The 12,312-nt window shown below is 30.7% G+C and overlaps 1 protein-coding gene across 2 annotated transcripts in view; it reads right to left on the bottom strand.

Annotated features, from left to right (window-relative positions):
- The window catches only part of LOC143252768 (GRB10-interacting GYF protein 1-like), a 35,748-nt gene extending 23,835 nt beyond the window's left edge, over window positions 1-11,913 (bottom strand). For both annotated transcript variants that reach the window (XM_076505437.1, XM_076505446.1), the window contains exons 1-3: window positions 11,851-11,913; window positions 11,097-11,145; window positions 4,089-4,310 (exon numbers count right to left, since the gene is read on the bottom strand). In XM_076505437.1, coding sequence (XP_076361552.1) covers window positions 4,089-4,106 — 18 coding nt within the window. In that variant the 5' untranslated portion in view covers window positions 4,107-4,310; window positions 11,097-11,145; window positions 11,851-11,913. The remainder of the gene's footprint in view (window positions 1-4,088; window positions 4,311-11,096; window positions 11,146-11,850) is intronic.
- Window positions 11,914-12,312: the final 399 nt, after the last annotated feature.

Raw genomic sequence — 12,312 nt, 5'->3', positions numbered from 1 at the left:
AGTTACTTGCAGTATTTGATATTTTGCCTTTTAATTTCACTTTAGCTAGCAATCTGTTGCTTTTTTAAACTTGCATACAATTAACAATAAAATATTTTATTTTTACCCAATGTTTTCAATTTAAACAAAAAAAATGAAGTTTTAAAATCAGACTATATCATAAGGATGTACTACAATGTTGCATATTTTAATAAAAGTTACTAACCAATTTTTATTTTTCAAAAGTGTATCTCAAATTAAATTTCCACAGTCACTAAAATAAATTCTAAAATCTTCATTTATACATTTTCATCAAATGTAGCAAAAGAATCCAAATAATGCAATTACTGTATCAAGCCAATCAATCATGGTTGTTCATTTAATAGAAGCCAGAAAGAAAAAGATTCTCTTTTTAAATGGGCATTTTTAAAGAACATTTGCACTTTTTTACATGACTTTTGGTTGTTTTCAAAGGGTCCATGTCGAGCAGGTGTCTTTGTCGTTTCATTTTATCATCAAAATGATACTGAATTTATGACAAATAAGGGAAAAAAGCAAAATAAATCAACTCTATCATCACACTTTTTAGGCCTTAAAAAAACGTGTTAAAAAATTATATCTGCATGTGCATTGTTCATTCCCAATATTTAACATTTTAAGCATAATCATCCTCTGAATATTATTTCTGTGTGTTGTATATAAAGCTATGCCTACAGGGTTGCTTATGCTATGGCACAACACTTTTATGCTTGCTCAATGATACACAAGATCATGACTAAAATGTACTGGTTTCTAGTTCACAGGAGTGAGCATGTTCTCGTATTCATCTTATGTCATCAAGTAGCACTTCCATTTGTTTGATTGTTCATAATCCAGGCAGGCCTATGAATATTAAAAATTGTTGGAAGTAGTGCCCAAGAATTTTGTTTAAATTGGAAAATCCATACCATGATACAGATCATTAGGCTTTTTTCCATAGATTGAAAAGAATATCAATTTGTTATATTTGTTGGAAAACAAGTACAGACTTAACCCTCGTCCTATCGACTCATCTTGTAAATTCAGCAGCTTGGGGTTACCGCTTCAGCAAGCTCATTTCTCTTAGTAGTCAGGTTATGCACTTTTCGTAACTCGTTCTCAGGTAAGTGTCGTGACAAATGTACATTTCAATATATTTTGTTTTTGCGTTCTTGGACCACTACAATACTTTTCTCAGAGCATTCTGTGTTTTTCATTTTCAGATCCTGTTTTTTTTCACCCATCTTTATGGTTGCTTTTAAAAGACAAAAAGTGGACTCTGATTGTCATGGTTTAAATGAAGAATGGGGAGAAAAGTACTTCTTTGTGTAACAAAAAACCAGAAAGCTACTTGTATGATATACACTGAAAGTGTTGCCATTTTGAAACAGTACAATCTACGGCATCAATATGAAACAAAACATCTATCAACATATTTGAAATTTTCAGGAAAGTTTTGTTCTGAGAAATATGAATCCATGAAATGTGTTTTTGAATCTCAAAAGAATCTCTTCACGAGAAAGTTTGCTGAAAATGAATCTGTCACTTGTACAAGTTACAAAATAGTGCATAGGATGGCAGAGCGAGGAAAACCTTTTACTGATGGCAACTTCATCAAAGAGTGTATGATGGAAGCAGCAAACGAGCTGTGTCCTAAAAAAGTCAATTTCTTTGAAAGTATCAGCCTTTCAACAACTTCAGTTGTACAGAGAACAGAAGAACTTTGAGAGAACATCGCATTACAGATACGACAAAAAGCTAGAAACTTCCTAAGGTATTCTCTGGTACTAGATGAGTCTACTGATCTCTTGAGTACGTCACAACTTCTCGTGTTCATTTGTGGAGTTAATTTGGACTTTCAGATCATGGAAGAGTTGGCATCAGTTTGCAGCATGCATGGTAGAACAACTGGAGAAGACATTTTCATGGAAGTGCATGAAACCTTGCAAGACTATAACCTTCAGTGGAATCAGCTAAGTGTAACAGTTGATGGAGGAAAAAAAACATGGCTGGAGTAAAGAAGGGTCTGGTGGGGCTGAGCAGGAAACAGTTGGAAGATCTTCAACTCCCAAGTGCTCTGTTCATACACTGCATCATACATCAGCAAGCACTCTATGGAAAAGACTGAGATATTTCTTGCATACTGAAACCAGTCATTTCTGCAGTGAACTTCATTTGGGGTCATGCACTTAATCACTGCCAGTTCAAGGTGTTTCTTGAAGAAACTGATTCAGATTTTTCTGACTTGCCTTATCACACGACGATGAGGTGGCTCATCTGCAGTAAAGTCTTGTCTCGTTTTTATAAGCTGAGAAGAGAAATAGATATATTTCTTATTGAGAAATATAGAGCCGATCCACTTCTGTCGGATCCAACCTGGTTGTCAAAGTTGTCATTTTTGGTTGACATCACATCCCACATGAATGAATTGAACTTGAAACTTCAGGGGAAGAATAACCTTGTCTGTGATCTCTATAGAATCATTAAAGAATTTCGGAGAAAGCTGTCATTGTTTGAAGTACATTTGGAAGGAGAAAACCTCTCTCATTTGCAGTGTTTCAATGAGTTTCATGCTGGAATCACAGAAGATGTCAACCTGGAGTTTCAGAAAAAGATTATTGGTGATTTAAATAGCATTTTTTAGAGATTTTTGGATCACAACAGAATCGAAAGTGAAATTCTCCTTTTTCAGAATCCTTTTGATGGTGTCATTCATGACGTGCCAGTGGAACTTTAGCTGGAGGTCATCGATTTGCAAGGAAATGACTTGTTGAAAGCAACACACAGAGAGGGGGCAACTTATTGAATTTTACAGCTGCATACCTGAAGATGATTTTCCAAAGATGAAGCAGTTCACATCTGGTATGGCATCAGTGTTTGGAACAACTCATGTCTGTGAACAAGCATTTTCAAAAATGAAGTATGTGAAGTCGATCAAGATTGACTGATGAACATTTGAAAGCAATTCTAATGATTGGACGCAGTAATTCAAAACCAAACACTGAAGATATTTTGAAAGCCAAATGCCAATTTCATAAATCTTTTTTGCAGCTTAGTGAAATTCAGATATGTACTCACTATGTGTGATGTGACAATTGTTTTTGCTCATGTCACCTTCTTTGATAACCTATTGCTAAATAAAAATGTTGGTTGTAGTTCTGTTTGTTTTTTATTATGTGTGTGTATTGCATGCTACTCCCACATGGCTAATGTGGCATCCTAAACTTAGTATTAAGTCTTTTACAGAGAGCTTTTGTTATAGCTTATGAGTATCGAACATGATGATCATGATCATGCGGACCCGCACTTCTTATTCCCCAAGTAATCTGGCCCTTGTGAAAAAAGTTTGGTGACCCTGCTCTTGATGATGAGAAACCCACTTGAAATAAAAATGTTAACCTAAAATTGACCTAGGAAGGTCAAAATGTTGTTCTCTACTTATCAATAAAAGTGTTAGTACCCATACCAGCCATTCTGAGATACATGAGCATACTCTAATTCATTCTAAGGTACTTTAAAAAATTAACAGTAAATGTCATATTCTACATTTGTCATACAATCACTTGATGCTTATAATTAACTTGCATTAGTTCCAAAACTAACTCTAAATAATGAAACCTATTTACTTCAGATTAAAACTCAAAACAGCATTCCTAAAGTACAGGGGGCACCCCAAAGAGAAACAAATCACCTCTTTGGAGGGCATGAGCTGGTAGGGTATAGTTAATAACTGTGCAATAATGCTAAAATTAACATTGTGGTACTTAATTATAGATTGTGAGTTGAATATTTCAAAAATGCCAAGGTGTGCTGTTCCCACTCTTAAATTTTATAATCCCCTTTGATGACTATTTTTGTATTAAAACCTCAAATCACCATAAATAAAAAAATCCAAGTCTTCTCGATGATATCATTTAAACTGTAAAATGTAACATATTCACAGTTTCCAGTCAAGTGTATTTTGACAACTTAAATAGGCTCAAATGTTTACAAATTATAAATCAATTTCACTTCTACTCATGTTCCATAAACTTCAGATACCACTCTCAGAATTTTGTGCTTCAAAAAAAATTACAAAAAAATGCATTTACCTGTTCATCCTCTAACATCGGAACAAGTGCCAATGGTATCTGACATTTCTCAATTAAAAGAGATGGAACTTCTTTTAACTCTTCTGGTGGCTTGGTATTTTTTCAAACAATGCCAACATCTCCTCTCTACCATACCGGTAATCCGAAAGTTTGTATTTTGGAGTTCCCCCAATCACAGGAGTTGGAGAAGTTAGGCTATTTCCATGAGATAGGTTTCTCAACCTGAAAAACAAAAAACAATTCTAGGTGACAAATCACTTAGTAGTTTTATATATATATGTATAAGTACTCATTACAGAAATAATTTCAAAGAGAGAAAATTAATGTTCCGCGATTTGACACCATCTAAGTATTGGTTGACAAATAAATGTTACAGCTTAGTTGTTCATTACCTAATCAAAAACTCATATTACCTTCAATGTTGTGCCATCAGTAACTACCTAGAAAGATGAAACATCTTTTCAGTGTTTCAAATAGGACTTATATACTGGAATGTCAGTGGACAATCTTCAGGCCAATTACAGTTATTTGCAATAAACTAATTGTTTACACTTCAATGAACAAGTTAAATGTCTAATAAAAATAACAAACTTTGGTGTCACATTGTCCTAAATCAAATACCATACTATGAAGCTTATTAATTGATAGAAAATCATGATTTTAATCAGAAACTTCAGGAGCAAAACAGACTTTTTCTTTTTGTCATATCTCAGCTACAGACTGCCACCTAACCAGGAAGTTTGAAGGATTCTTTTGAGTTTGTTTTGATTATATTTGCAATTGGTTTCTTTCTTCAAACTTTATGACTACTTTGCTTTATTCACTCAACTTTGACAAAAAGTTAAAGCAGAGCTTGATTAGCTATCCCAGATCCACAATTTATATCAAAAACTGTATCTAAGTCTAGTACACCAAAACATACAAAATGTAAATGACAAAAATGAATGTGGCATTATAAAAATCTTTTGAGTGACTTGTTATTAGTCACAAACTGTGAGAGGTTTGTAAGACATTGTAACAAAAACTCATTGGTGAACAGTGTCTTGATAATCATTTCACTGTAGAAATCATAGTGGGGTGCAAATAGTCATGCTACTCAACATATATACTACTCTGAAAGTGCCAATAGAGGCTAGATGTCTAAACTGACATTGGGAATGAGCCATCTTGCATTTGTCCTATGGACAACATACAAGTGCATTTGATTTATCCAGCAATAGTCTGGTTGTTTCAGATAATTGGAAATCATTTGTTTCAAACACTTTTGAAAGTTTGGTCCCAAAGGGGGAAAAAAAAAAATCACAATATAATTTCTTTAATACACATGATGTGCCATATTCCATTTATATGCGTTTTCAAGGCCCAAGCTATGTTGTGATGGAATGAACCCTCTTTAAATAAATTTGATAATGCTAGTGTTGTATCTTAAATGTGGGTATCAGATGTAAGTTGACTTTTATGATGCATTCATGAATTATAAAAATTTACATGTAAAAGCAGGGAATAGTATATAAAAATATCTCAGCCACACTATTTCTGAAATATCCAGTGATGATTTGCACTCAGTGCTGGGTTTCATCAGGTAGACTCGTATACAAACAATTTAAACACTATTTCAATTATCAGTTTCACAAACAACAACTGCTATAGTATGAACTAGAATAAGTACATGAAATCTATTATCGATTACATTAAAATCATCTACAAATCAGAATTAGGATAAGGATTAATAAAACAATATATTACTTATGAATACTATTATTCTTTTACTTGAATTAAATTTTCTTTTCATTTTTGTTTGATCATGCTATTAACATTAAATTTTATAAGTACTGACACAAAAACAAGACTGCGCTGTGTTGGTTCTCTACAGTAATAAAGAGCTATTGCCTAAAACAAGCACATGCCATGAAATTAATTTTTTTAAGTGCCATTAAAATTGATACCACAGTCATCAAAATTTGTAAGAGCTAAGAGATTTTTGAGTGCTGGAAAAAAAAACAACCACCCAAAACTGGAAGTGTCTATTTACTGTTAAGTTTGTTCTCCTTTGAATACATAAGCATTTACAATTAATATCCAAAATTATCTTCCATTTCAGTTTTTTTTTCTTTGTCTGGGACTTTCCTATACCAGGCAATGAGCAACATGAGAGAAAACCTAGAGCTTAGCAGGATATCCTATAAATGTAGATGTAAATAGATATAACATAGTTATTTGCTATGTGTACAATTAAGCCTAGAACTTAAATTATAATAAGAAAGTTCGTAGAACTATACATTAATGGAACCTGCACTTCCAGTGTTCAACATTAAAGCTCTAACCAATAGTACTAAGACCCATATCTAGGGCTGCTGATTGGCATTAGGACACTTTTACTGTTTTATTGTTTCAAACGTTAGTCTAGATGTTGACCTAGATATAGTGTATGAAACGTAAAAATAATAACATTATGATTACTACTATTGTTATTAATAAATATATAATTTCTATATAAGAATATCATATGTTCATATTCTGGTCAGGAATTAATTTTTTTAGAAATTTATTAAAAATTTTTTGATGGTTTTAGTTATCTTGCAAAACTTAAAAACTATTAGTGAATGAATATATATGAAACTAGAATGTTTGGATAATGTACCATTCTTCTGCAGAAATGTTTCATTTTTATAACAATGATATGATACAAGTTAACTTTAAAAAGTTAACTGTGTCACACTGTAACCAAATATTCAGAATATTTTTCATAAAAGAAGAAACTTATACTATAATAATATAGTATTTTGGATTAGTAAAATGGCTATATAGTCCTAAAATATTGGTTTGTTTGGAATTTTGTGCGAAGCTACTCGAGGGCTATCTGCGCTAGCTGTCCCTAATTTAGCAGTGTAAGATTAGAAAGAAAACAGACAGTCATCACCACCCACCACCAACTCTTGGGCTAATCTTTTACCAATGAATAGTGAGAATGACCATCACATTATAATGCTCCCATGGCTGAAAGGGCAAGCATGTTTGGTGTGACAGGGATTCGACCCTCGGTCCTCAGTCGGCGGCGTAATCTAAACAAGTCAAAGATAAACTAAAAGTAAAGTTAATATATTCTGCAAGTTATTTGTTCAGTCTCATCATAATCCAATGATTTAGAAGCTTCTAGTGATGATTAATATAAAAACAGATTTAAAAACAAACATTTCAAATGAGTTAATCAAAATTAAAGTTATAACTATTTCTAATCACATTTAGAAACAAAATATGGCATTGGTAAATAAAATGCCTATTTTCAATTTTTTTTTTAAAGTCACTATCTTCACAGTCATACCAATGCAATTTCACTTATTTAAACCACAAACATATTCCTTGTATTTCGATTTTTAAACAATGAAAACCAATACTGAGATTCTTCTATGTTCTAAGCGTCACAAGTGTCTTACCAACTTTGATGAAACATTGAGTCTAAATGCACTGCTAGTGTTTGGAAAATGCTAAGGCATGAAAATTTACCACAGCAATGCATAATTAGCATTCATATTGTTACATTAGCTTAGAAATGGTCAGTTATTGACTGATGACTTAGGCCTTAATCAAATTGTTATAAACTAGCTATGTTGATTTCAGAAAACATCTTTTATAGTAACTAATAGCCTAATCAAATAAACACACTTGCACATATTTCTTTTTGATACTATATGGTAGTGTAAGAAAGTCTTGCTGATTCTTATTAATTTCTGAAGTAGTGGGGAGCTTTAAACTCTAGATACAAACCTACTTATACAACATTAACCCTTTTGCAATGAGTTGCAGGTTAAAAGCCATGTCATTGCACTTTATTGAACTACTATTTTATGAATTTATGTTAACAACTTTAAAATCAAATTGAAGATAATTCAAACTTTAATATTATGAGTTAATTTCTTTATTTAAAAGTAAATATTAAAAAAAACACAAATATAGATGAGTGAGTCGTGTGATATGTTGAAAGCAGCACTGTTTAAAATTAGATGTTTGTGATATCAAAATACTAAGTATATAGTTTATTTTAAATTAGGAACAATATTAACAAGTTAGAATACAATAAGAACCTCATATCTTTATTTGGCTGAGATATGACTTATGTACTTAATCCAACACAGTGGCCCCATTCACCTCTTTCCAATTTTGGAAACGGCCCTTTATATACATTTACTTCAATATATGACATCAATATATTGAATCAACAGCTTAAAATGCCCCTTCATGGTTTTCTCAGCTATTTTAATTTATAATAAGGGTGCCACGTTCATTTGAACCAAAATTAAGAAGTTGTGTCTTTAGTCTGCTTGAACTTTTTTTTTTTTTAAACCTAAATAATCATAGTTATTAGACTTAAGTTATAGTGTAATTCTATGGTATGAGTATAATTATTTATGATTTTTAAGTTATTAAACTGTATTTATATGAAACCTAAAAAATTTGTTTGATGTTCTCCAGTTGTGAAATTTTAAAAGGCTTAGCAACCTATGTTTAGCAGCAACAGTACAAAGGTCATAGCGAGAGATAATGTTGCTTTACTTTTTTTGATATATTGTTGGATACTTTAAGAAAAATAAGTTTGATAATTTATTTCTAAATATTAATAATCTATATACATATATAATAATTGAAATGTGACTATATATTACAAAATATTAGCCCACTAAAACACAGAAGACTAATGGTCAGCTTTATATTATTGAATGCCTAACGAGTGCACATGCACAACAGTAATGCAAGTTATGTACTGCTAATTAGGCATAACTAGAAGGTCAAATATAACAGAAAATCATAAACATATATATATAATGTTATTAGACTTAAGCAACTTAGCCCAAACATCTGTATTTTCATGTTATAATATGCAGTAATTCTAGCATGAAAAAAAAAAATTCTTTCCTAATTTCTTTTTTATGATGGTTACGAGAGCTGTCACTTGACAGACCCCACATAGGGTATATAAAATAAAACAAAATAAAAAGTCTTACTGAAAACAAAGTTTGAAATGTATTTAGGTTTTAGAGATCACATAAATAACATTCGAGATTTTTGGGAAGAAGGGTGGTTTTTACTCATAACATGAAATCACTTTGGACCTAGACTACTAACCAAAAAGACTTGATCTTTTTACAAATAAATCTTTAGTAGAAATATTTAATTAAAAACCTGATCTTTAATATATAAAAAAGCCTATAATATTTACTAAAAGACTAGCAAATTAATGAAGGTATGCATAATATATCAAATGTTATAGGGTAACTATTTAATGTGTGCAAATACGTAAGTGAACTTGAAATATATTGTGCTGAGTCCTATACTAAGGTGGGAACAGAACACTTACAAGAAATAGTACATGACATCATTAATCACAAATAAAAAGATTCAGTGACCAGCAGAGGATAATATTTCACATAATTTGGTAAATTTGTCAGCTATGTTTGATTGCATCTTTTCAAATGCAAAAATATAACTATTTTAATAATAATACTAATTGGGCAGCTTGATGATTACTCAAATGTGGTCAAAACACATAGCAAATTATGTTTAAAAATAAAAAAATTGTGTTTTAAAAGGTGTATTACTTATATTAATAAATACAAAATATACAAGTAAACCAGTTGTGAATGTCACTCTGATATGAAGATAATTTATTAGTAATGTAACTGATTAATGATTCTCAGAATTTATGATGTAGCATATTCTACTAATAACTTTGTTGTAATCACTACTGATATTTCAACAAATGGAAAACATATATTACAATATATATTTATATAATTTTTGAACAACTCTACTAAATATCTTTTTATCTATTTACACAATAATGTTAAAGATAATAAAAATCCAATATCTGAGATCATTAACTTTATAATTCTAATGCTCAGCTAAACATCTGTAACACAAGTCTTCATATTTCAACACAAAATATTCAAGGATAATGTGCCTTTTGTATTAAAACATTTGAGGGATTTACCTTAGTTTTTTTCAGTTTCACAGGACAATTATTGCATATTTTGTTGTAAACTTAATATCAAAATCAAGAGAATTTCTTTCAAGATTAAATTTTGTACAAATCATGCAAAATTCAGATACCATTGCCAACTACTTATTAATGAAACAAGTTTAACATGAATGTTAAAACTGAAGTAAACAAAAATTATTTTGTACTACAAGATTAGTATATGTACTTAAAACGAGAGGTTTGCCAAACTTTTGTGATATTACTGGGATTACAGCCAACTGTTATCAATATATCAGTGTCTTCTAATCATTACAAGTTTTCTTATGAATTCTTTTTGGTACACCTAGTAAGTCCACTGTTTAGAATTAATCACATTATTTTTGTAGTTATTTTTAGTTCTTGTCCATGTTTGCTTTGATCAGAAGTTATGATCATCCTTCTTGCATTTTGTAAAATTTCATCATTCTCCTTCTATGAACTTATGAGTGAAAGCAAATAAAGAAAATACTACAATTAAGCATGATACATAAACACACAACATTACAAATATGTAGAATGAAAAACAGATATCACTAAAGATTTTAGGAAGTAAGAAATAATTCAAATTACTCTAAAATTTATATGTTAAAACACTATATTTGCCATATTCTGTGCTGACAAAGCCTTTTGTTCAATATCAGTACTCATCAGGCTAGCTTCAATACAACAGACAGAGCAGTGATCAGAGTATTATTCAAATCAATTTTCATGAAAAATTACTTATGGTATGAACTAAATACAAAAGATTAATTGTAACTGTTCTCAATTTTATGTTTGCACACTGGATTTTATTTAGTTAAGTATTAATAACACATTATTCTTTATTATAAGTTACAAGAAAGCAAACCAAGGTTAACAGGTTTCTAGGGTAATGGGATGCTTTTTTATAATTTAGATTGTACCAGCACTGTGTGTTACACTTATGTAAAACAAATTGCACAGTAACTATTTTATTTATTTACAACTATCCACTAACATCAGCAAAAGTAACCTACCATTCAGGTCCAAACTTCAGAGCTTTCAGCCATTGTTGAACTTGATAGTCTTGGGATAAACAAAAAGAAAAAGAACTTTCTTAAAAAAGATATTGTAAACTATCAGAAATAATTTCATATTACTTAATAACATCTGACTAGCATCAAGAATGGGAATAATGAAATAAAATTACATTTACTTGAGGGAAAAGCTGAGGAAGATTCAATTCCCTCATGTAAAGTTGCAATACCTCATGAAATCTGTTTTTACTTAATCCATTCAATAGTTCACTTTCATTGGTCATAACTAAAGGAATATAGATGTCCCATGCATTCCCAATCAGTAAAGCCAACTCAAAAATGAAATTCCCAAAATGGTGAAATTTTTCAGGGATGCAATGTAATACTTCAATCCTGGAGGATCTTTATTTATAACAAATAGTTATTATTGTATGAAACATTCGTCCTACCATTACTGATGGGGTCCATAATGCACAATTTTTTTTCAAACATATCTTTCCAAAGTATATAAAATATATGTACCAAATTGCTTGTGAATCAATGATCACGTTAGTTATAAGTTTCTTATTACTTTATAAGGAATGTTGTGGCAGGCAGACTTAAAAGATTTCAACATTATGTAATATGCTGATCACGTCTGTAGTTAAGATCTACAAAAACCAAATTAGTATTTTAAGGGTAAGAAGACATAAGCACAAAAATATAATTACTAGACTACATTATATTTTCATCTTATTACTTGTGAAACACTTACTGTAATAGTAGTAATACTGGTATACTTCTTGTTTGAAATAAAGTTGAAAACAGAACTACAGCTTTCCTGTTAAGAAAATATATGTATTAACATATTTCCAAGATGTACAATTTAAAATTATATTCCTTTCCTCAAACTTTGTTCTATATTCACATATATTTGCCTAGAAAATGTTCCTCGCCATTTTGTCCTTCTACAAAAAAAACACAGCTAAATAAAAATTATATACAAGATAAAATAAGTCTAACAGCATTAATAACTTGATCAACAACTAGAATTCTAAACAAGATGGCTCAGATTAAGACTAGAAAACTGAACATAGAAACTATTCATTTCCTGTTCTAAACAGAAGCCACTCTATTTATAGACACCTCTACCTCCAAACTAGGCCATACAATCAACTGCATTTGGTTCACACAACATTCTGTATATCCATTTTATAACAAAATTAATGAATTATAA

The sequence above is a fragment of the Tachypleus tridentatus genome, chromosome 1 (genome assembly GCF_004210375.1).
Source record: "Tachypleus tridentatus isolate NWPU-2018 chromosome 1, ASM421037v1, whole genome shotgun sequence".
Classification (NCBI taxonomy): Eukaryota; Metazoa; Arthropoda; class Merostomata; order Xiphosura; family Limulidae; genus Tachypleus; species Tachypleus tridentatus.
The sequence above is the reverse complement of the archived record's forward strand: the minus strand, read 5'-3'. Positions and strand labels throughout refer to the sequence as shown.